Source organism: Electrona antarctica (genome assembly GCF_951216825.1).
Source record: "Electrona antarctica genome assembly, chromosome: 12".
Classification (NCBI taxonomy): domain Eukaryota; kingdom Metazoa; phylum Chordata; class Actinopteri; order Myctophiformes; family Myctophidae; genus Electrona; species Electrona antarctica.
Genome location: NC_136793.1, coordinates 15,524,237 through 15,550,602, shown reverse-complemented (window position 1 = coordinate 15,550,602; position 26,366 = coordinate 15,524,237). Strand labels below are relative to the sequence as shown.

The window sequence follows — 26,366 nt, the reverse complement described above, 5'->3', positions numbered from 1 at the left end:
ACACCGTTTCCAAGCTGCACAGCTAATTTCACTCAAACTAATCAACCATTCTAAAGGTGAAATGTAAATACATTGATAGTAGTATTGCTCAGTAAGTTCCAGATAACCTTATTTGTATTGTGTTAATGTGTAAATATTTGAAAGCCCAAATAATAACTTGAACATTAAATGCTATGCTATTGCAACAGCCATACAGGCAATTATTGTGAAAGACACTTTGGTCTGCTGCCAACAACCAACCGACTTTATGATTAAATAGTTTCACACACTGTCTGTCACACGAGATCCAATAAGAGATACACAGGTCATAAATTTCACTGTGGCTGTGGGGCACAGGACAGTACTTCCATGAACATGGATGTTTGTGTGCACAACCAACCTGCCACCTAGAAACAGCTGTGCCTAATTTCGACCGTGGCCTAATTACTGAGGAAGTGGTGAGTCACTCTGAAGTGTTTATGCCAAACCCAATACACAGCCCTGCTGAGGTAAGAGTGGAACATAATGTTTTGACATAACACTTGCATAAATAATTTTTTACCCACTCTAATATTGGTGGTTCACAAAGAGGGGTCCCTTCTTTGAGGTGGTTCCAAATGGGCCCTTAAAAAGATCTGTACATTTTAGATGTCCTTGAAATACAAATGGTTTGAGAACCACTCGTATAGAGGGGTACAAAAGGACTGGACCCCTGAGGGCCCCAGGCACACTGTTGCACCAAACCCATGGCACAAACACTGTTCAGGGGTCTGCACATGACAATAGTCGCACCAGGGGCCACGCATGGTCCCCAGGGGCCACGCATGGTCCCCAGGGGCCATGCTCGGGTCCACATGCACACAGTGTTTGTGCCAAGTTTGGTGTGGATCGGACCAAGTCCGCAATCTGCGCATGTTGCGTTTATGACGTCCGCCGACAAAAGGACTGTACCGGTACTTAGTATAGAGCTCTGAGGGATCCCTGGTTGGTCAAAGTACAAGTGGTTAAACACTGACCGTTCCCCCATTTGTCTTGTAAAACAACTCAATTGCACCGTTTCGCCTGTCTCCGTTCTTGTTAATGGCCCCCTTTATTCCTTTTAGCTCTCCCTCGTCATCAGCATTCCGTCCTCGTCTCTCAGCCCGCTGTTTGTTCTGTTCCGTCTGTGGAGGATTTTTCTTGGTTTGCGGTGCCAGCCTAGGGCGGGCACGTATAGAGGTGGAGGTCAGGGTCGCTGCCCGCCCAGGGCGGGCATGGAGGGGTGGAGTTCAGGGTCGCTGCCAGCCCAGGGTTGGCAGCGACCCTGAACCCTACACCCCCCCCCCCCCCCCCCCCCCCCCCCACAAATGCTACTCATTCATTGGTTCTTGGCCTCCATTCAGTCTCTGTCAGGTGGAAACCTCTTACTGGGACTTTTCTGAAAATGGAAGCGTGAACCTGTGTGCCTGTGGATCCAATGTACTTATGTTGTTATTAGTCACAGCATCTTTCAGCCTCTAGTCTGGGGACACCACGTCCGTGTGTGTGTGGTGGAGGTCAGGGTCGCTGCCAGCCCCGGGTGGGCATGGAGCGGTGGAGGTCAGGGTCGCTGCCAGCCCAGGGTGGGCATGGAGCGGTGGAGGTCAGGGTCGCCTCCAGCCCAGGGTGGGCATGGAGCGGTGGAGGTCAGGGTCGCTGCCAGCCCAGGGTGGGCATGGAGCGGTGGAGGTCAGGGTCGCTGCCAGCCCAGGGTGGGCATGGAGCGGTGGAGGTCAGGGTCGCCTCCAGCCCAGGGTGGGCATGGAGCGGTGGAGGTCAGGGTCGCTGCCAGCCCAGGGTGGGCATGGAGCGGTGGAGGTCAGGGTCGCTGCCAGCCCAGGGTGGGCATGGAGCGGTGGAGGTCAGGGTCGCTTCCAGCCCAGGGTGGGCGTGAAGTGGTGGAGGTCAGGGTCGCTGCCAGCCCAGGGTGGGCATGGAGCGGTGAAGGTCAGGGTCGCTGCCAGCCCAGGGTGGGCCTGGAGCGTTGGAGGTCAGGGTCGCTGCCAGCCCAAGGTGGATATGGAGCGGTGGAGGTCAGGGTCGCTGCCAGCCCAGGGTGGGCATGGAGCGGTGGAGGTCAGGGTCGCTGCCAGTCCGTCGCTGCCAGCCCAGGGTGGGCATGGAGCGGTGGAGGTCAGGGTCGCTGCCAGTCCGTCGCTGCCAGCCCAGGGTGGGCATGGAGCGGTGGAGGTCAGGGTCGCTGCCAGGCCAGGGTGGACATGGAGCGGTGGAGGTCAGAGTCGCTGCCAGCCCAGGGGGGGCATGGAGCGGTGGAGGTCAGGGTCGCTGCCAGCCCAGGGGGGGCATGGAGCGGTGGAGGTCAGGGTCGCTGCCAGGCCAGGGTGGACATGGAGCGGTGGAGGTCAGGGTTGCTGCCAGTCCGTCGCTGCCAGCCCAGGGTGGGCATGGAGCGGTGGAGGTCAGGGTCGCTGCCAGCCCAGGGTGGGCATGGAGCGGTGGAGGTCAGGGTCGCTGCCAGCCCAGGGTGGGCATGGAACGGTGGAGGTCAGAGTCGCTGCCAGCCCAGGGCGGGTGTATGGAGGGGTGGAGGTTACGTAATCCCTCTGGGCCGTTCATGTTGGCACAGAGCCAAATGCCTCTGTGAAGCTCTGACACAGACTGCAGTAGCCCCCCCCCCCCCCCCCCCCCCCCCCCGCAAATGCTACTCATTCATTGTGGAGGTGGAGGTCAGGGTCGCTGCCAGCCCAGGGTGGACATGGAGCGGTGGAGGTCAGGGTCGCTGCCAGCCCAGGGGGGGCATGGAGCGGTGGAGGTCAGGGTCGCTGCCAGCCCAGGGTGGGCATGGAGCGGTGGAGGTCAGGGTCGCTGCCAGTCCAGGGTGGGCATGGAGCGGTGGAGGTCAGGGTCGCTGCCAGCCCAGGGTGGGCATGGAGCGGTGGAGGTCAGGGTCGCTGCCAGTCCGTCGCTGCCAGCCCAGGGTGGGCATGGAGCGGTGGAGGTCAGGGTCGCTGCCAGCCCAGGGTGGGCATGAAGCGGTGGAGGTCAGGGTCGCTGCCAGCCCAGGGTGGGAATGGAGCGGTGGAGGTCAGGGTCGCTGCCAGCCCAGGGGGGGCATGGAGCGGTGGAGGTCAGAGTCGCTGCCAGCCCAGGGTGGGCATGGAGCGGTGGAGGTCAGGGTCGCTGCCAGCCCAGGGGGGGCATGGAGCGGTGGAGGTCAGAGTCGCTGCCAGCCCAGGGTGGGCATGGAGCGGTGGAGGTCAGAGTCGCTGCCAGCCCAGGGTGGGCATGGAACGGTGGAGGTCAGAGTCGCTGCCAGCCCAGGGTGGGCATGGAACGGTGGAGGTCAGAGTCGCTGCCAGCCCAGGGTGGGCATGGAACGGTGGAGGTCAGAGTCGCTGCCAGCCCAGGGCGGGTGTATGGAGGGGTGGAGGTTACGTAATCCCTCTGGGCCGTTCATGTTGGCACAGAGCCAAATGCCTCTGTGAAGCTCTGACACAGACTGCAGTAGCCCCCCCCCCCCCCCCGCAAATGCTACTCATTCATTGGTTATTGGCCTCCATTCAGTCTCTGTCAGGTGGAAACCTCTTACTGTGACTTTTCTGAAAATGGAAGCGTGAACCTGCGTGCGTGCGTGCGTGCGTGCGCGTGTGTGTGTGTGTGTGTGTGTGTGTGTGTGTGTGTGTGTGTGTGTGTGTGTGTGTATTGTACACACACACACCGGTACTTATTCGGTTCAATATTTATAAAAGCCTCAGAACTCTCCTTTGCTTACTCACAGCCACACGTCATGCACCTTTGTTCCGCAGTGTAATTCTGCCATGCCCTTTAGGTTGCACGCACGCACGTGCACACACACACGCACCCCGGGCTGCAGGAACATTGATCAGCAGGGTTTCTGTTGTTGTAGTTGTTGTTTTGCTGCATTGTGATGTAACAGGTTCTCAGGAGGCCCTCTCGCTGTCTCTTCCATGGAGGCGGAGCCTCAGCCTCCTGTCACCTCACCACCGCTCATAAATCATCAACTATAGAAACCTCCTATCTCCATATTCTAACTTTTTATGTGTTTCTTCACGCCCATTTAACGCCCCTACTTGGTCATACGACAGCGTCACACAGTGAGCATATCAAAAGTATGGCATATCCACAAAGGGCTTGTATAGGGAAAGAGCGAGGTGACGAGATGGTTGACATTCGGGCCGACGGCGGCATAACTCGGCCGCCAAGATCTGCTACTTTTGATGCTTCTGAATTTGAATCCCGAACAGATGTGAACATACATGTATGAGCCGAGGTTTACACCCCGACAGAGACGATGTGCTGTAGACCGACTTGCTGAGGCAGTGCGTGCGTGCGTGCGTGCGTGCGTGCGTGCGTGCGTGCGTGCGTGCGTGCGTGCGTGCGTGCGTGCGTGCGTGCGTGCGTGCGTGCGCGCGCTTTATCACTATACTTATGAGGGCCACACAAGTATAGTTGGATGTGAGAAATGATTCATCACGAGGAACAATTTCCTGGTCTTTACAAGAGAAGAAACCATTTTCCAGGGAAATGTCCATCTTCAACCGCTTATACGGAGTCGGGGTAGTTAGGGCAACAGATTCAGCAGAGCTCCAGAGTCCAGAGCAAGATTTTTTTATTTCTCACATACTACTTTGATTTGAATTTGAATTGTATAGTCTCTCTCACACACACACACACACACACACACACACACACACACACACACACACACACACACACACACACACGCCTGAGCATGCGCACACACAAGTGCTTGGCTGGTTAGATTTAGGGATCTACAAGCAAACAGTAACTGCGCTGGCTTGTGTGTATTGTAGATTGGCTATTTTTGGCTTTGCTAAAAATAGCCTTCATAAAATCAACATCCTAAAATATTCATGTCTTCACAAGTGTAGCAATAAAAATGTGCGCACGCACGTGCGTGTGTGTGTGTGTGTGTGTGTGTTCTGTATGTAAAAGTTGTAAAAGCAACTTGTTTCAAGAAGTATTGAATTATATGTGCTGAATTGTTATAAAGCAAACGAATGAGTGTGCATTTGTAACATCTCTCTCTACTTAAAGATCAGCCTTATACTGAGGGAATGTAACTTAGTACTGTAGTGTGTAGAGTACATTTTGGGGGCGGTCATATAGCTGAGTGGGTAGAGGACTGTGTACTGAGTTGACAGGGAATTGTCCCGTGTTCTACCAGTGTGCAGTTCACGTGCACTGTACACATGCACACACATACTAATGTGCAACAAGCAACAAACACATCATTTTGGGCCAGTTGTCATATCTGCAGTGGGTTAATATCCCCACACTGCTCCTAATAATTAGGATGGGTAAATGCAGAGGGCCACATTGCTGCTTTTGGTGTTTATTTTCATACATTCTACAGCGTTACACAAAAGCATCAAAAGTAGCCGATATGCAAGCTCTTTTGTGCTTTTGAATCTTGAAAAAGTAACAGTTTTGGACATTACAGTATGAGGTTTCCACCCGATATAGAGACGATAATGCAAAAATGTACAGTGACAAAAATAAATGAAACCAAATGAGTGTGGACCAAAATGACTAATTATTGTGCTAAAATGTCTCCGTCTATAGATGTGTTTCCTGGTGTCTGCGTTCCGTGGCAGTGTGTTCTCAGACGACAGCTGTGCTGCGTTGGCGCTCCTGTCCCACTACTTCCACCTCAGCCAGTTCTCTTGGATGCTCATACAGGTAAGAAGAGCTTTTAAGCCATTTCAACCCGAGGGCCGATTTTTTTTTTTTTTTTTTAACCCTTCTAAATCCAAGTCTGTGGACTTTTAATATTTGTTTAAGGTAAATGATGATGTAATTCGTGCCAGCCTTTATAAATACATCTTTAATAATACATTATGTGTGGGTGTACCAGGCATCTGTCAATCACAAATACTGTCGTTCCTTTGTATTGTTATTGTGAAACATCTGAAATCTAATTTATTTTTTAAATTTTGCTGCATGACTGAGAAACCATGGCTTCCATTGCACCACACAGTCTGTCACAGACGCTGAGACGTGATATGCCTATATTTTTCCAAGCTACAGTGAATAGCTCACAAAAGGTGCTGAAGTATGTATCTTAGCGTTCCAGTTAGGAGAGGAGTCAGGTTGTTCTGTGTGTGTGTGTGTGTGTGTGTGTGTGTGTGTGTGTCTCTCTCTCTCTCTCTCTCTCTCCCCCTCCCTCCCTCCCTCCCTCCCTCCCTCCCTCCTGTCCGGCCTGCCCTGCTGTCTGTACGCCTGGACAATGAGTTCCATTCACTGAGGCCTCTCTCTTTCTCTGTCTCACACACAATGGACCTTACAGATGAATGGTAACACAAGAGAGTCCGAAACCCACTCCAACTCTCTGTCCAAGGCAGTGATATACTAAACCTTTTTTTATTCGCAAAGACCCATATAGTTCCATTCAATTCCAGTGATCCATTTTTCAGCTAACACAGGGAAGCTCCGCACATCACAGACTCTTCCCAAACTCCCCAATTCATTAATTATTTTGCTGCCACGGTCTTTTCTTTGCAGACTCTTATTTTAAAGGCCAAATGGTCCCGGGCCGTGAACCAGAAGTAAACAACGGCTGTGTAAAGTTTCACGCAATCTTATTTTAATTCACCCAAAACACACATTTTGTAACCACGATCATCAACAATTTAGTTATGGGCTGTGAATAAAGCTTGACCAAGGACGTAATATTACATCCATGGCAGTCAAGCGACTTGATGTGACGTAAGATGACGTGATTGTCAGTCAATGTGTTAGAATGAACTGAATGGGTGGGGATTTCTGGTGCCCACTCTAGTTGTTTTATAATTAGTGTGATTGGGACCGGCAAATATTTTAATAGCCAACGTATTAAACTAACTTGGCTGAGTTTAAAGTGGTCTCTAAACTCATATTGTTATATGTTAGGTGCCCATCCCGGCCACAGCCCAGCATCCACTGTCCACCCAAAATGCAATTCATATAGGAAAGATATCGTTAAATTATTAATTGCGGGGAGCTTCTTAAAATTCTCAAAGATCCTATTTCAGATTTCAAAGGGAGGAGTTTTGTTTGTTTGTGGGTCTTGGCCCAATTTTCTTCTTTTTTACTATCAATAGATGGCATCACTAAGAACATAATGGTTCTCCTACTGTACATACTGTACATCAAATGAGGCATCTCTTAACGAAGGTCAGCTGTATGTAAGGCATGGTCTTCACACACTCCTTACAGTATTTTCTCCATGACTTGGCATAAGCAGGGATCTTTGTTCTTATGTAAGGCATCAGTATTGTATGCAATAAGTTGTGTGTGTGTGTGTGTGTGTGTGTGTGTGTGTGTGTGTGTGTGTGTGTGTGTGTGTGTGTGTGTGTGTGTGTGTGTGTGTGTGTGTGTGTGTGTGTGTGTGTGTGTGTGTGTGTGTGTGTGTGTGTGTGTGTGTGTGTGTGTGTGTGTGTGTGAAATAGCGAGTCAGGTTTTCATTAGAGGGGGGGGGGGGGGGGGGGGCACTTTCAACCCCCCCCGGGGGTTGGACATGCCAGAGGGGTCTGTGACCTTTGACCTGGGCCTGGTAGCCCTCGTTGACATACATTAACTTAACCAGTTAAGCCCTACAGTATGTTACCCTTGCCCGGATTGTTCCCTTTCTGTGACTAGAGTGAGTCACGCACACACTTTCCACCCGCAAGAAAACATGCTCAACACAGCCAGGGCCCACAGGGGAGGAATCAAGAAGAAAGTGTAGATAAATATGACCGCACTTGTGATGGTTTCCTCTTCCTGAAATATGATTCACATCAACTAACATAACACAGATTGCTCCATTCATTGCCCTGAACAGCCTGCAAACCAGATCCCCTGTATTTATGCATGCGTGCGTGCGTGCGTGCGTGCGTGCGTGCGTGCGTGCGTGCGTGCGTGCGTGCGTGCGTGCTTGCTTGTATTACTATTCTTGTGAGGGACAACGGTCTCCATGAGTAGCCTATATTAGAATTTGAGAAATTGACATTGTGAGCACTATTTTCCTGGTCCTCCTCGCAAGGTAAACGGCTATATTAATGTTTGAGAAGAATTTTTAGAGTTAGGCTCATACTATCAAATATTGATGTTCTCCTATAAGTATTGCAAACACTTTTTTAGTGTGTGTGTGTGTGTGTGTGTGTGTGTGTGTGTGTGTGTGTGTGTGTGTGTGTGTGTGTGTGTGTGTGTGTGTGTGTGTGTGTGTGTGTGTGTGTGTGTGTGTGTGTGTGTGTGTGTGTGTGTGTGTGTGTGTGTGTGTGTGTGTGTGTGTGTGTGTGTGCGCGCGCGTGCCTGCGTGTGAGAGACTCAGTGACTCAGACTACAGTTGTTTGTTAACTAAAAGCTTGTGCCCTGCAGTCAACCTGAGAGTTGTAACAAACACCTACATGACCTCAACACTTTCTTCTCCTCTTTCTTTCCTTTGTGTCTCATCATACGTTTTGGTATATCCCCTCTATGACCATATTCTTTGTAATGGGTTAACAAGTCTTATCTAGTACCAACATTAACCTTTTTTTTGTATCTGTAAACCAATCTGTAAAGAAATAGATATTCTTGTGCTGTTTATACGTACTGTACGTACGACCCAACCATGTGAACGGGATTTGGCAGGAACTGCTTCAGGGAATTTCATGACAATTGGACTCGAGAATGAACTGATTAGAAATAGGCAGGTCAGAAGTCAAGGTCACTAGTGTGAGGAGGAGGATTTCACCCCCCAAAAAGACTATCGATTACACACCCCATGAAGCCTTGAATTCATGGAGATTTCTTTTTTGTTTTTGTCGCATTCAGAAACCAATAATTTGATGACCAGCTCAATAACTCAGTAGGTTATGGACAGGTCATCGAATGATTGGCTCGGGAATGCAACAAAAATATAACAATCTCAGTGAATTCAAGACTTCGTGGGGTGTGTAATTGATAGAGAAAAACAATTGGGGTGAACTACTCCTTTGCATTCCTGCAAAGTCTTCATTCACTTATTCCAGATGATACTATAAGAGTCTGAGACATGGACGTAAAAGGTCAGCTGGGTTGGCGGAGCCGTCATACATGCACGACGTGATGTTTCAGAGCAATTCCAGGCCAGTTTTAATCCCCTGGGGGAGTGTGTTATAGATGACTTGTGACCTGCTGATGGATGCAGGAATGCAGTGAACTTATGGGCAGGAGTTCACGTGCGTCAGGAAAAGAGAACACTGTGTAGACGGGGGAATACCCCCCCAAGCTGATCTCTGCCCTCATATGTCCTCATATGTCCCTCATGCACAGCTGATGTGCTCTCCTCCTATCCTCATATGTCCTCATATGTCTCCTATCCCTCATCCACAGCTGATGTGCTCTCCTCCTATCCTCATATGTCTCCTATCCCTCATGCACAGCTGATGTGCTCTCCTCCTATCCTAGCCCTCATGCACAGCTGATGTGCTCTCCTCCTATCCTCATATGTCTCCTATCCCTCATGCACAGCTGATGTGCTCTCCTCCTATCCTCATATGTCTCCTATCCCTCATGCACAGCTGATGTGTTCTCCTCCTATCCTAGCCCTCATGCACAGCTGATGTGCTCTCCTCCTATCCTAGCCCTCATGCACAGCTGATGTGCTCTCCTCCTATCCTAGCCCTCATGCACAGCTGATGTGTTCTCCTCCTATCCTATCCCTCATGCACAGCTGATGTGCTCTCCTCCTATCCTAGCCCTCATGCACAGCTGATGTGCTCTCCTCCTATCCTAGCCCTCATGCACAGCTGATGTGCTCTCCTCCTATCCTAGCCCTCATGCACAGCTGATGTGCTCTCCTCCTATCCTAGCCCTCATGCACAGCTGATGTGCTCTCCTCCTATCCTAGCCCTCATGCACAGCTGATGTGCTCTCCTCCTATCCTAGCCCTCATGCACAGCTGATGTGCTCTCCTCCTATCCTAGCCCTCATGCACAGCTGATGTACTCTCCTCCTATCCTAGCCCTCATGCACAGCTGATGTGCTCTCCTCCTATCCTAGCCCTCATGCACAGCTGATGTGCTCTCCTCCTATCCTAGCCCTCATGCACAGCTGATGTGCTCTCCTCCTGTCCTCATATGTCCTCATATGTCCAAAACTGTTACTTTGTAGTATTCAAATTCCAAAATAGAAGACCGGCTCCAACGAGGTCAAAACCGTCCGACCCGCGTTTAAAAAAAATAAAAACAAATGAATGAAATCCTCGTCAACCATTGCTGTGTCTCAACAAAGTTGAATGTCTTTTAATAATAATCAAAATCTACAAAGTAACGATAGTAACTAAAGGTTTCAATCAATTGTCACAGAGTAAGAAATGTACAATATTTGCCACTTAGATGTAATGGAGTAGATGTGTAAACAACGTATACAAAAATGGAAATACTTAAAAAAATATATCAAAAATAAACTAAAAACTACTTGGTCTCTGTCGGATGGAAACTTCATATGTCGAAAACTCACAAGCTCAAAACGTGTCGATTCACGCTACGTTTCTAGCTTGCTACTTTTGTGTGACACTGTGAAAACGCTGTTTTATAAAACAACGTTGGAATAAGCGATTCAAGGTTTCTCCCCGACAGTGAGGACGATGTACTTATACAGTATGTACTTCACTTTCCACCAGTCAGTAACCATTAACCATTAGTGGGTGTTTTACAGGATAATATAATTGTTGTTCAGCGTAGCGGACATAATGACTCCTGGCACTACAATATAAAGCCCTTTAAGTCACAAAGGAGACAGAGACGTGCTCTCTACGGTACAGTATGTTCACCCTATGGAATTCACTGTTTAATGTCCCAGCGGTTTCTGGCCTAACGTTGCCTGACTTGCCTCTTAGATGTCTTAAAGGATAAAGGCCTTGAGGCCTAAAGGGGACATGGATTAAAGTTCTCAGACGACATCCCAAGTGATTTCAGTCGCGTTTGAGTGCGTGACACGGCATGAATCAGACTAGCAAAGTGGTCGAATTTGGAGGATTTGGCACAGAGATTAAACTTGTTCTTTTCTGACGTAGACACACATGGTAATGTTTCTACTACTATTACTGGTGGTGAAACTGCACAAACACTGATTCATGTTGGAAGGAATTCGGGGGGGAAAAACATAACCCTAATCGCTCAGACAAAAATAGACTTAATAGAATGTTTTAAGTGCATTAATAAGCTGTTATTAAGGCCATGCTCTTTCCTCACGTCTGCTTTTCCTATTTTATTTTTTATTTCCTTTCCTCATTGTTATAGCATCGGCTAGTAGCATATCTATCTACTCCACCATGTCTCGCTGAATCGTTCAACACTGCATATCTAAATATTCTTCGTCAACAAGTGGAAATAGCAGATCTGCAAACCTCACAACAGCCTATTTTAACAGCCTATTATGACTTGATGCTCACAATAGAGATATTAGGGTTCATGTGTTTAATCGCTCGCTCACTCACTCACTCACTCACGCACTCACTCACTCACTCACTCACTCACTCACTCACTAAATCGCTCACTCACTCACTAAATCGCTCACTCACTCACTCACTCACTAAATCGCTCACTCACTCACTAAATCACTCACTCACTCACTAAATCGCTCACTCACTCACTAAATCACTCACTCACTCACTAAATCACTCACTCACTCACTCACTCACTCACTCACTAAATCACTCACTCACTCACTCACTAAATCACTCACTCACTCACTAAATCGCTCACTCACTCACTAAATCACTCACTCACTCACTCACTCACTCACTCACTAAATCACTCACTCACTCACTCACTCACTAAATCACTCACTCACTCACTCACTCACTAAATCACTCACTCACTCACTCACTCACTCACTAAATCACTCACTCACTCACTCACTAAATCACTCACTCACTCACTCACTCACTAAATCACTCACTCACTCACTCACTCACTAAATCACTCACTCACTCACTCACTCACTAAATCACTCACTCACTCACTCACTCACTAAATCACTCACTCACTCACTCACTCACTCACTCACTCACTCACTCACTAAATCACTCACTCACTCACTAAATCACTCACTCACTCACTCACTCACTCACTAAATCACTCACTCACTCACTCACTCACTAAATCACTCACTCACTCACTCACTCACTCACTCACTAAATCACTCACTCACTCACTAAATCACTCACTCACTCACTCACTCACTCACTAAATCACTCACTCACTCACTCACTCACTCACTCACTCACTAAATCACTCACTAAATCACTCACTCACTCACTCACTCACTCACTCACTCACTAAATCACTCACTCACTCACTTACTCACTAAATCACTCACTCACTCACTCACTAAATCACTCACTCACTCACTAAATCACTCACTCACTCACTCACTCACTCACTCACTCACTAAATCACTCACTCACTCACTCACTAAATCACTCACTCACTCACTCACTCACTCACTCACTCACTAAATCACTCACTCACTCACTCACTCACTCACTCACTAAATCACTCACTCACTCACTCACTCACTAAATCACTCACTCACTCACTCACTCACTAAATCACTCACTCACTCACTCACTCACTCACTAAATCACTCACTCACTCACTCACTCACTCACTCACTCACTCACTCACTCACTCACTAAATCACTCACTCACTCACTCACTCACTCACTCACTAAATCACTCACTTACTCACTCACTAAATCACTCACTCACTCACTCACTCACTAAATCACTCACTCACTCACTCACTCACTCACTAAATCACTCACTCACTCACTCACTCACTAAATCACTCACTCACTCACTCACTCACTCACTCACTAAATCACTCACTCACTCACTCACTCACTAAATCACTCACTCACTCACTCACTCACTAAATCACTCACTCACTCACTCACTCACTCACTAAATCACTCACATTACATTACATTACATTACAGTCATTTAGCAGACGCTTTTATCCAAAGCGACTTACAATAAGTGTATTCAACATAGGTAGGGAACAAAAACTACTAATCACCAGAAGTTTTTAGTGCATTTTCTGCAAAAACAAGCAACCAAGAGTATACCTAGCGCTAAGGTAAAAGTGCAATATATCAGCTACCTATTTCCTTAACCAGATGAGACAAAATAGCTAAATCAAATGAGCATGAGCTAAAACAATTAAGTGTATCGACTAAACAAGATCCAATAAACAATACAACAATAGAAAACAAGCGTTCGTACAACTAGTTAACAACAAGTAGGTCAGGCAGAGAGGAAGGGTAGTGTTTCCTGAAGAGGTGGGTTTTCAACCTGCGGCGAAATATGGGCAGTGACTCTGCTGTCCTAACATCAGTGGGGAGTTCATTCCACCACTGTGGGGCCAGAACAGAAAAGAGTCGTGACCGTGTGGATCGGCCAGAAGGACCCTTGAGTGACGAGGCAATCAGTCGCCCCGAGGTGGCAGACCGAAGTGGTCGGGCAGGGGTGTAGGCATCGACCATAGCCCGGAGATAGGAAGGAGCTGTTCCTTTCACTGCCCTATAGGCTAACACCAGGGTTTTGAACTGGATGCGGGCCGCTACGGGGAGCCAGTGTAGAGAACGGAGAAGGATGGTTGTGTGGGAGAACTTGGGGCGGTTGAACACCAGACGAGCCGCAGCTTTCTGAACAAGCTCCAGAGGTCTGATGGCAGATGCCGGAGCACCAGCAAGGAGGGAGTTGCAGTAGTCCAGGCGGGAGATGACGAGAGCCTGGATGAGCACCTGGGCTGCCTTCTCCGTGAGGAAGGGGCGAATCCTCCTGATGTTGTAGAGGAGGAATCTGCAGGACCTTGTCACTGATGCGATGTTTGCCGAGAACGTCAGTTGATCGTCCAGGGTCACACCCAGATTTTTCGCAGTCCGAGTTGAGGTCACCACAGCATTATCAATGGTGATGGCCATGTCTCGGTGCGGACAGCCCTTCCCTGGGAGGAACATCAGCTCGGTCTTGTCCAGGTTGAGCTTCAGGTGGTTTGTCGACATCCACGCCGAGATGTCAGCCAGACAAGCAGCAATGCGTGCCTCCACTTGGGTATCAGAGGGGGGGAATGAGAGGATCAGCTGGGTGTCATCGGCATAGCAGTGGTAGGAAAAGCCATGGGAGTGGATGACAGCACCCAGAGATGTAGTGTAGAGAGAGAAAAGAAGAGGACCCAGAACCGAGCCTTGGGGAACCCCAGTTGTGAGCCTGTGTGGTTCTGACACAGACCCTCTCAGCATCACCTGGTAGGAGCGACCCGTCAGGTAGGATGCAAACAGGGAGAGTGCAGAGCCTGAGACACCCATCCCCTCGAGGGTGGAGAGGAGGATCTGATGGTTCACCGTGTCGAACGCTGCAGACAGGTCCAGGAGTATCAGGACGGAGGAGAGAGAGTTCGCTCTAGCGGCATGGAGCGACTCCGTCACTGCCAGCAGGGCAGTCTCTGTCGAGTGACCCACTTTGAAACCAGACTGGTTGGAGTCCAGGAGGTTGTTCTGGTGGAGATAGGAGGACAGTTGTTTAAAGACAGCACGTTCGAGAGTTTTAGATAGGAAGGATAGAAGGGAAACCGGTCTGTAGTTCTTGATCTCAGAGGGGTCAAGTGTCGGTTTCTTCAGGAGGGGGGTGACTCTGGCAGTCTTGAAAGTAGAGGGAAAGTAGCCAGATGTCAGAGAGGTGTTAATAAGGTGGGTTAAGAAGGGAAGAAGTTCAGGTGCAATAGACTGCAACAGAGTGGATGGGACCGGGTCCAGAGAGCATGAGGTGGGGCGACTAGAGGTAACAAGGAGAAGGACCTCGTTAGGGGAGAGGGGAGAGAAGTGGGATAGAGAGGGGATGGGGGGGGGAAGAGGAGTAGATGAAGGTAGAGAGGGGGGGGTGGCAGGCAGACGGGTGTGGGCAGTGCGCAGGGCACCAGCCGGGGGAGGAGGGAAGGAGGATCGGATATCGTTCACCTTCTTGTCAAAGAAGTTGGCGAAATCGTCAGGGAGGAGGGACGAGGAGGGAGGAGGGGGTGGTGGTTGTAGGAGAGAGGAGAAAGTTTCAAAGAGTTTTTTAGGGTTGGAAGCAGAAGCCTGAATTTTAGTGCAGAAAAAAGCAGCTTTAGCAGCTGATAGAGAGGAGGAAAAAGTAGAAATGAGAGATTGGAAGGTGAGAAGGTCCTCCGGGAGGTTGCCCTTTCTCCATTTGCGCTCAGCCGCTCTCAGGCTCCGTCTCTCAGTCCGCACTGAGTCCGACAACCAGGGGGCAGGTGGAGTTTGGCGTGCAGGCCTGGTGGTGAGGGGACAGAGATGGTCGAGAGAAGAGGATAGAGTAGAGAAAAGAAGATCTGTGGCGGTATCAGGGGATAGAAGAGCAAAGGATTCAGGGGCAGGGAGAGCAGAGAGAACAGAAGAGGAAAGATCAGTGGAGGAAAGTGAGCGAAGATTGTGACGTGAGGAAATCATGTGGGTAGGGAGGGGCTGTGAGGGGGGAGAGGAGAGAGAGAGAGAGTAGGACATGAAGTAGTGATCAGAGAGTTTCTTACCCTTTTCACTGGAAAGAGGAGTGACAGACAGGTTAGCAATAGAGCAGCCTCTGGTGAAGATCAGGTCCAGTTGGTTGCCCGCCTCATGGGTAGGAGGAGATGGGGAAAGAACTAGGTCAAAGGCGGCGAGAAACGAAAGTAGTGGGTCTAGCTGCTTCTCAGTCGGGAGGTTGAAGTCACCCAGAAGGATGAATCCAGAGCCATCGACAGGGAAGTGGGAGACTAGATGGTCCAGCTCCTCCAGGAAGCCACCAGCAGGGCCCGGTGGGCGATAAACAGCTGCAATGGTGAGCTTGACTGGATGAGAAACAGTGACCACATGAAATTCAAATGAGGTAGGAGAGAATAGTGACAGTGAAACAGGAGAGTATTTCCATTTTCTGGAAATGAGCAGACCAACCCCACCACCTGTCCGCACGGCTCTGGGAGTGTGAGAGAAAGAGTACACATCTGACAGAGCCGCGGGCGTAGCTGTGTTTTCTGGTCTGATCCAGGTCTCAGTCAGAGCAAGGAAGTCAAGGGAGAGCAAGGACGCGTAGGCTGAGATGAAAGCAGATTTGCCTTCCACCACAGCTGAGTGGCAATTCCAAAGCCCTCCCGTTACCACTTGCTCGACGTGAGTTGAAAGAGTAGGATAGATGAGATTAGTTGTGTCGCGACATCTGGGTGGAACCCAGTGTTTGTGCGACCGCCAGGAAGAAGAGAGGACAGGAATAGGAAGAAAACACATTGTAGATCACTAAACATATACCACAATACACTACTATATCTATCACACTACTATATATGTCACTAATCAATGCTACAGCTTATCGTTCAGTGACGAAGTCGGACTTTGACAAAGTCGCCTGTCGCCTTTGTTCGCCTGGCCTTCGTTTGCTGGCCGCCGCTTAACAGCTGACGCTTTCACCTGGTGGTATAAGGCCACTCCAACTGATTGCTAATCGTCTGCCAGGAGTGCTGGCTAAAGCACTCACTTCACACTTCACAAGGAAATCAAGTGGCCTATACTACTTATCAAGTGGCCTATCACAGGGTGAAACTAGTTACACTAGTCCAAAGTGTCCAAAGCCTACTGCTTGAACACAAACAATACAGCTATAAACTACTGACTACCACACAAGCTAATAATATAATACTAATACAAAAGTACTTAGAGTAACACTAACAGCAGTTTGCTAAAATACAAAAGAATGCTACTTACTCAACTAGACAGGGGCCAGGAGCTCCGTTCACTTCAAATGTTGGTTTACACACTGAATTGAATACTCCCAACCTGGCTACTTAACCCTAGAGCTGTGCTGGCTAAAGCACTCACTTCACACTTCACAAGGAAATCAAGTGGCCTATACTACTTATCAAGTGGCCTATCACAGGGTGAAACTAGTTACACTAGTCCAAAGTGTCCAAAGCCTACTGCTTGAACACAAACAATACAGCTATAAACTACTGACTACCACACAAGCTAATAATATAATACTAATACAAAAGTACTTAGAGTAACACTAACAGCAGTTTGCTAAAATACAAAAGAATGCTACTTACTCAACTAGACAGGGGCCAGGAGCTCCGTTCACTTCAAATGTTGGTTTACACACTGAATTGAATACTCCCAACCTGGCTACTTAACCCTAGAGCTGTGCTGGCTAAAGCACTCACTTCACACTTCACAAGGAAATCAAGTGGCCTATACTACTTATCAAGTGGCCTATCACAGGGTGAAACTAGTTACACTAGTCCAAAGTGTCCAAAGCCTACTGCTTGAACACAAACAATACAGCTATAAACTACTGACTACCACACAAGCTAATAATATAATACTAATACAAAAGTACTTAGAGTAACACTAACAGCAGTTTGCTAAAATACAAAAGAATGCTACTTACTCAACTAGACAGGGGCCAGGAGCTCCGTTCACTTCAAATGTTGGTTTACACACTGAATTGAATACTCCCAACCTGGCTACTTAACCCTAGAGCTGTGCTGGCTAAAGCACTCACTTCACACTTCACAAGGAAATCAAGTGGCCTATACTACTTATCAAGTGGCCTATCACAGGGTGAAACTAGTTACACTAGTCCAAAGTGTCCAAAGCCTACTGCTTGAACACAAACAATACAGCTATAAACTACTGACTACCACACAAGCTAATAATATAATACTAATACAAAAGTACTTAGAGTAACACTAACAGCAGTTTGCTAAAATACAAAAGAATGCTACTTACTCAACTAGACAGGGGCCAGGAGCTCCGTTCACTTCAAATGTTGGTTTACACACTCACTCACTCACTCACTCACTCACTCACTAAATCACTCACTCACTCACTCACTCACTAAATCACTCACTCACTCACTCACTCACTCACTCACTCACTCACTCACTCACTCACTAAATCACTCACTCACTCACTCACTAAATCACTCACTCACTCACTCACTCACTAAATCACTCACTCACTCACTCACTCACTCACTCACTCACTCACTCCGCCCACTTGCTCACATTGTTCCGCTGGCCAGTCAGCACTCATAGTTGCTGACCATGATGATGATGATGATCTCTGGACACACACACACACACACACACACACACACTGTGATATCAGGTACTGTAGCTGCTTTCAGCTAAGTGCCAAATCCAGATGGGCGCCAGCATATCTCTCAGGTCAGGTCCTATGGAAAGTTTGGCTCAGTAACTTTTGAGAGTGTGTGCGTGCAACGTGCATATACTGAGTACGTGCGCGTGTGTGCGTGCCTGAAAGAATGCCATCGCATAGAAAAATGGCCATAATTGAATCAGCACAACAAGAAGCAGCCGTGTGCTGACTAAATGACACCGCACAGTGTTGCATAACAACACGATGACCTTGCTGCATCGCCACCCTGCTCCACTGTGCTACTAACACTACACACTGTAGTAGACATGCATGCAGTTTATCATGGAGTGGAGTAAAAGTATAATATTTGCCTCTGAGATGTACAGTAGTGGAGTAAAAGTACTGACATACTTGGAAATACCTCAAAATGTTACTTAAGTACAGTACTTGAGTACTGTCCGCGCCGCTGTCCACTGAATCCAACAGTGACAGTGTCGTAGGGAGCTGGGCTTATGCAAACAGATGGAGCAAGCGTCATTATTATGGATTGATTTCACTCCATGATAGGATTGGAGTAGACCTTGGCCTTGGCCGCGGCTCAGTGGTCCAGGCACCCTGGCTGGTAGTCCAGTCTGGCAGTGTGCCGCGGGTTCGACTCCCGATCCCGACGGCCTTTACTGCATGTCACTCCCCCCATCTCTCTCCCCATGTCCTGTGAGCCTACTGTCTATCCCTCTATAAAAAATATATTTTTAAAAAAAGGCGAAAGCCACAAACATTTAAAGAAAAAGGATTGGAGTAGACCTTGGCCTTGGCCGCGGCTCAGTGGTCCAGGCACCCTGGCTGGTAGTCCAGTCTGGCTGTGTGCCGCGGGTTCGACTCCCGATGGAGTAGACCTGGCCTGCTGTGTCTGTGTGTGTATCATCCATTTGAACAATGGACCTGAAAGGATAAGATGTTTATCAGTCTCTGTCGGGTGGAAACCTTGTATGTCCAAAACCGTCCGTTTCTCGTGTAGTATTTGTTGAATCCATTACGAGTTGAAGCCTGAGGCCTCAAAAGTAGCAGATCTGCAAGCTCAAGACGTGGCACGAAGCGACGCGCTTTGAGCTTGTAGATCTGCTACTTTTAGCTATTTTTTCATTTGAATCCTGCAAAGTAACAGTTTTGGATATATGAGGTTTCCACCTGACAAAGACGATAGCTGAATTGCTAAGATTTGCCCTTGAAGCAAACATGTCGTTTCTCTGCAAGTTTTAGAGTAGTCCCTTTCTCCTGGGCTGAGAATAATACTAATGTCTTCTTAAAGGACGACGTCACCCATTTTCAACCTATCTTATAATATCTATCTATCTATCTTATTACATATAATTGGTCCTCATTAATGCTCGTTGGTCTGTGTCTCATAGGAGGGCAGATTTTTGTCTCCACCAGGCCAAAGGCATGGGGAGAGAGTATGTTATGCCCTCCGTCCGTGTGTGTGTGTGTGTGTGTGTGTGTGTGTGTGTGTGTGTGTCCGGCCGTCCGTCCGTCTGTTACCAGCTACAGTAATCTCCGGCACCGTTAACCCGGTCGATGCCAAACGTCGCACACACGAAGAACCTCTGTCCCAAATTTTCCAGAACGGCCTGTTATAGCGCCACCATGAGGCAGCTTTTCACCATTTTTACCTATAACTGCACCAATCTGCGTGAAACGTTGCATGCACACTCCCTAGACTAGGCACGTTAGCAGCGAAGAAAGCTTGACCTGCATAGAAACCGTTGCTAAACTATTTGGATTGGCATTGGACAATCACTTTTTGTGGTGGGATTTAGTGAAGGGCTAATTGGCTAACATTGGCTTTCAAATGTTACAGGATTGGCCCGTTTTGAACAAAAAGCCTCAAATCATGAACGCAGCGTGCAATTTGACATGAAATCTTTCACGCACTTTCCTACTAGGCTAAGGAATATAGCCCACCCATTTCACATTGACCTGTTATAGCACCACCAGGAGGCCACAACCTGACCTGGTTTATTTGAGAACCACAGCACTTTTTCAGAGACTCCAAAAGTACAGATTGACTGTTAACAGTAAAGGTTGGAAGCATTTTGAAACCCCTTTGGGAGATATAGCACACGTTTCTCCAGAGAATATACTGTATGTAGTAGCAGGTACAGGCACGCCATGAGGACAGAACACACGTGTGTGCACTCCACAGACAAGCTGAGAGAATGGATGTCCTGGCCTGTTGTTGTGTGTTTGAGCCATCTGATATGGACACGGAGCGATACTGTACCACGTTGGTTCTGCCTGTGTGCAGTATGCATCCAACAGGTGTGGAGGCAAGAAGCTGCTTCTTATGTAACAACAAACAGCAGCACTAATGGCTGTATCAGATGGATGAGCATAATATGAAAGCCTTCTGGATTACTGAGTAAACACGGCTATTGAAGGTTGTGTGTGTGTGTGTGTGTGTGTGTGTGTGTGTGCGTGTGTGCGTGTGTGCGTGTGTGCGTGCGTGCGTGCGTGCGTGCGTGCGTGCGTGCGTGGTATACAATTCTTATCCGATGACAAACTTCCTCTCCTTCCAGTTATTTTTTACTGCCCTTTGTATCATGAACTATATGTCAAAGAACACCAGATATTCGCACTTGCGTGTGATAAACGGACAAAGAAAACATATATATGTGATGTATACAGTATATTTTAGTTTTGGGCTATTAAGAATATGTTCTGTCCTTTTTGTGTAGATTGTTCAGGAAGTGAATGTGATTTTGTTCATTCCTGTCAGGAAGTGAATGTGATTTTGTTCATTCCTGTCAGGCCATCAACTTCTGGCAGGTGTTGGTGATGAACGACGAGCACACGGAGCGCCGCTACCTGCTCTACTTCCTGCTGGGCTGGGGACTTCCTGCGCTGGTCATCATCGTGCTGGTCATCGTGCTGCTGGGCGGCTTCTCCTGGGACATCCACACCGTGTACGGACTGGTGCGCGGAGACGTGTGAGTGGAACGCGCACGCACGAACGCACAGCCATATTGTACTGTAACTATTGTACTGTAACTCCAACTTTTTGTGTGCTTTTTTGTAAATTAATACCCTACTTAATATTATAGCGTTACACAAAAGCATAAAAAGTAGGAGATCTTACAAGCTCGAAACACTGCACAGGTTTCAAACTTGTAGATCTGCTATTATGCTGTTTTTGTCATTTGAATCCTGAAAAGTAACAGTTTTGGGGTTTCCACCCGACAGAGACGATATGGCTGATATGGCTGTCCTGAATAACCAACCTATTTTTGCACATTTTCTTTCCAAATACCGTAAATTACATCAAGAGCCCTCGCATTGACCAAACGCAAAGCACTGCACTGAGTGGCAGGAATACAGGAATGATAATACCCATAAATCATAATTTTACACATTGTGCTAATTGTTGCAAACAGAGCACTGTAGTGTGTGTATGGGGGGGGGGGGGGGGTAAAGTATATGGAGGCACTATTCCTTCTTTCATTTAGCCAAAGGGGACAACAGGCCCCAGACAGTCTCTCCCACACAACACGAGCCACAAAAAAAACACAAGCTGCCTGGGGCATATCAACATGGGAGTATAATTAAAGCACATACACTCCTCATCACCTTAGCATGCAACATGTGACGCAGAGATGTGTGCAGCGATCAAAACAAAAAAAAACTGGAAAGGTGCCACACACACATATCTCCACCATTGCCTACTTATTATCCACGTTTCTGTCTGCCTGAGGCATGCGTGACGATGACGACCATGTTTTTTGGCGAGTTGTGTGCGTGCATGAAAAGACACATGGTACTAATATTATGACAGTGCATTCCTGTGCATTGCAACCAGACTAGACTGTAGTACAGTGAACACATACTAAGTGATTTTTGTCATCGCTATAGGACAAACAGATTTGTGTTATGCTGCAGTGTTCATTTATGAATGTGCAAAGTGTGATGTTAATTCCTTTGTTGCAAATTGAAATGTAAGGGTCAGGTTCAGGCTCGCTGCCCCACGGTCTCTTCTCAAGAAGAGAGGTGTGTGTGTGTGTCCAATAACAGCATGTTTGTTTGTCACCTGCATGTCTGTGATGTCGACACATCACTCGTTAGTTTTGCTGCATCGGCGCTCTAAATTCTATCAAAGGGGATAAAGACTCTAAGACAGGTCGCACTGATGTGAACGTGCACGAACATTGTGAGATTATTGTACTCTGGGGGGTTTGGGATTAGGTTGTTATGTTTATGTTGGTGTTAATCTACTGTCGGCTTGTGCCAGAGCAGGGGCAGAACTTGTATGATAAACTAATTTCGGTAACAAAACAAGAAAAGTCGATAAGGTCCACATGAGATGAGCAAATTATTCTAGTCTGATGGTGCTTTAAAATTGCCAGACACAAGGGTGTCTGGCAATTACTTTCGATAGTGATTAGGTGCGGACAAACAGACACACACACATGTACGGATTGTACGCACGCACGCACTCATTCACACACAGTACAGGCCGAATGCAGGCTACCCTGGAGGTGATTACGCTGGAATAGCAACCTGTGGAACAAGCAGGCCCAGCCATTCCTACAGGCCGACGAAGCAGCCGCTTCGGTCGCCATGGGGGGGCAAAAAAAAGAAAGTGCCCCCCCAGTGTCTCCCCAGTGCCCAGTGTCTCCCCAGTGCCTCCACAGTGTCTCCCCAGTGCCCAGTGTCCCCCCAGTGTCTCCCCAGTGTCTCCCCAGTGCCCAGTGTCCCCCCAGTGCCTCCACAGTGTCTCCTCAGTGCCCAGTGTCCCCCCAGTGCCTCCACAGTGCCTCCCCAGTGTCCCCCCAGTATGTGCCGCATACTGGGGAGGTTGCTGGGCAGATTGCTCAGGACCGGCCCTGGGAACAAGCTTTCAAATGGCGTGAGACCCACTGTACCATGTATTTGTCCAAGTTTGTCCAAAATGTGGTTACTTACTTCAGAAAACGTAACAAAAAAATAGCTCATCTTAATGCGACACTTTGCGAGCTTGTCTCTTTTCTCTACTGTTGCGCGTCACACTCCGGGAAACATGGAGATACACGTTTTGTGCCTGACAGCAACGATAATAATGCCTGTCGGGTGGAAACCGCATATGTCCAAAACTGTTACTGTTTTCAATATTCAAAATATAGTAGCAGAGCTACAAGCGTGCCGAGCTTGATCTGCTATTTTTTACTTTTGTGCGACAATGTATATTGTGATCAAGTAGAGAGACGTTAATTTACGAAAAAACACAAAAAGTCTATGGAGATTAGAGGTTTCTGCCTGACCGCGGCCATATTATGCACCTGCTGCACCTGCATTCTGATTGCATTCTATATAACAGGGGTCCTCAATAGGCGGACCGCGGTCCACGGCCGGACCGCGGACCACCTCTCTGTGGACCCTGGACAAAAAAAACAAAAAAAACATTATTTTTTTTAACTTGAAAAAATAAAAGTCTTCTTTGTGCCTCAACACAATACCTCTCATTTGCTGTGCATTTTTGGAGGGGAATATTTGTGAAACATTCTATTTCCATACTCTGCACCCCAGTATTGGTTGGTTGGGAGGGGATCCGATTTATATAAGCTTGCCTTGGTGTGACTGTACTAAACAGGCATAGAGCCCTGCTGGCCGCTGCGTGGCCCGCGCTGCGCTCATGGAACCGGACCTTAGTCTTTTTCAAAAATTATTAGTGGACCTTCAGCTTTTCTAGTTGAGGACCCATGTTCTATAACATGGACATTTCAGACATCTCCAAAATGGTCCTGTAGGGATCCATTTGGACCTGTAGGGATCCAAAATGGTTCTGTAGGGATCCATTTGGACCTGTAGGGATCCATTTGGACCTGTAGGGATCCAAAATGGTTCTGTAGGGATCCAAAATGGTCCTGTAGGGATCCATTTGGACCTGTAGGGATCCAAAATGGTCCTGTAGGGATCCATTTGGACCCCCTCAGAGTTAAACGAACACTGAGGATTGTGCAGCATAGAAACACACACACACACACACACACACACACACACACACACATAGTTCTTTGACATTTTGCTATTTGCTCTGGTGTATTCTCTCTCTTTGAACCAGTCTGAGCCGGTCTCCCCTTCAGTGACTTTAGCCTCTTCTTTCTTAAAAGGCAAAGTAAACAGAGCTACGACCTGTATAGCACGCCGAGTCAACACAAACACAGCTGTAGTCAAAGTCAAGTCACTGCTAACGCACGCACGCACTGCACACACACACTGACTGACTGTGTGCGTGTGTGTGCGTGCGTGCGTGTGTGCGTGCGTGCGTGTGACTGTGTGCAACATAGAGAAAGGACAGACCGCACACTGGTTCAAGTAACAGACACTGAACTATTTATAGAAAAACCTGAAGGCACACACATGGTATACAGCATACACACACACACACACACACACACACACACACACACACACACATGGTATACAGCATAGGGGTGTGTTTAAACCTGAAGGCACACACATGGTATACAGCATAGGGGTGTGTTTGTGGGTCACATGGTATACAGCATAGGGGTGTGTTTGTGGGTCTAGTATCCATCACTGTGAAAACTAAACTTTGTTTTGGCAACGGGCCTTATTTTCTTGTTATTGTCTAGCTGTGACTTAGAGTTGACTTGGTCCAGTCAGCATTTTCTTTTGTACTGGACATTTTGTACAATAAAAGTGCAATGCATTTTTCACAAACCGGGACATTGATTTCATAACTGTAATAAACTGTTCAGTATGGGGTTTTTTTGGATTAAAATGCGAGCTGTTTTAAACTTTGTTTAAAAGGTTTCCAGACTTTCCACTGATATGATGACATACTGTATGATCATAAGAATCAGAATCAGAAGCCTTTATTGCCATGACATGTAAACATTTGGACTTTGGTTTGGTGGACCCAATGCTGATCTGATCATATAGTCCTAAACCAGTGGTTCCAAAACCCCCAAATGAACACTTATTTGCCCGCGGACCCCCATTTCAAAAGATATGCCAGGGACCCCCATAAGAGAAGAATTGTATGGTTCTAGCAGTGATTTTCAACCATTTGCATTTCAAGGACTTTGTTTGACATGCGTTCGGATACAGATTACGGACAGACCTCAATTTAATGGAATTTCTATCTCTGGGACCCCAATTTACAATGTAAAATCAAATGCTAATTTAACTCTGAGAGTGTACACTCTCTGAGTTACAGACCCATAAGGGTCCATTTGGTTCCTAACTATCATTTATCTGGGGACCCCCTGGAACTTCCTCAAGGACCCCTGGGGGTCCCCGGACCCCACTTTGGGAACCACTGTCCTAAACTGTTACCTTTACGGATTCACATTCAAACAATGGTTCCTAACTATCATTTATCTGGGGACCCCCTGGAACTTCCTCAAGGACCCCTGGGGGTCCCCGGACCCCACTTTGGGAACCACTGTCCTAAACTGTTACCTTTACGGATTCACATTCAAACGCATCAACGGTAGCAGATCTACAAGCTCGAAACGTGGCGCGAACATTTGAGTTTGTAGATCTGCTACTTTTGATGCTTTTGTCCTATGATGAAGTAGGGCCGTTAATTTACGAAAAAACACAAACATCTGAGTATGGAGGTACAGAGGTGTCTACTGAGCTAATCTGAGTATGGAGGTACAGAGGTGTCTACTGAGTATGGAGGTACTGAGCATGGAGGTACAGAGGTGTCTACTGAGCATCTGAGCATGGAGGTACAGAGGTGTCTACTGAGCATCTGAGTATGGAGGTACAGAGGTGTCTACTGAGCTAATCTGAGTATGGAGGTACAGAGGTGTCTACTGAGTATGGAGGTACAGAGGTGTCTACTGAGCATCTGAGTATGGAGGTACAGAGGTGTCTACTGAGTATGGAGGTACTGAGTATGGAGGTACTGAGTATGGAGGTACTGAGTATGGAGGTACAGAGTATGGAGGTACAGAGTATGGAGGTACTGAGTATGGAGGTACTGAGTATGGAGGTACAGAGGTGTCTACTGAGCTAATCTGAGTATGGAGGTACAGAGGTGTCTACTGAGCTAATCTGAGTATGGAGGTACAGAGGTGTCTACTGAGCTAATCTGAGTATGGCGGTACAGAGGTGTCTACTGAGCTAATCTGAGTATGGAGGTACAGAGGTGTCTACTGAGCTAATCTGAGTATGGAGGTACAGAGGTGTCTACTGAGCTAATCTGAGTATGGCGGTACAGAGGTGTCTACTGAGCTAA

General features: G+C 47.7%; 1 protein-coding gene across 1 annotated transcript in view; it reads left to right on the top strand.

Moving 5' to 3' along the window:
• Window positions 1-26,366, top strand: part of adgrv1 (adhesion G protein-coupled receptor V1) — a gene marked incomplete at its 5' end in the record, with an annotated part of 297,728 nt that overhangs the window by 215,459 nt on the left and 55,903 nt on the right. The window contains 2 exon segments of the mRNA XM_079516851.1: window positions 5,566-5,682; window positions 20,930-21,108. Coding sequence (XP_079372977.1) covers window positions 5,566-5,682; window positions 20,930-21,108 — 296 coding nt within the window.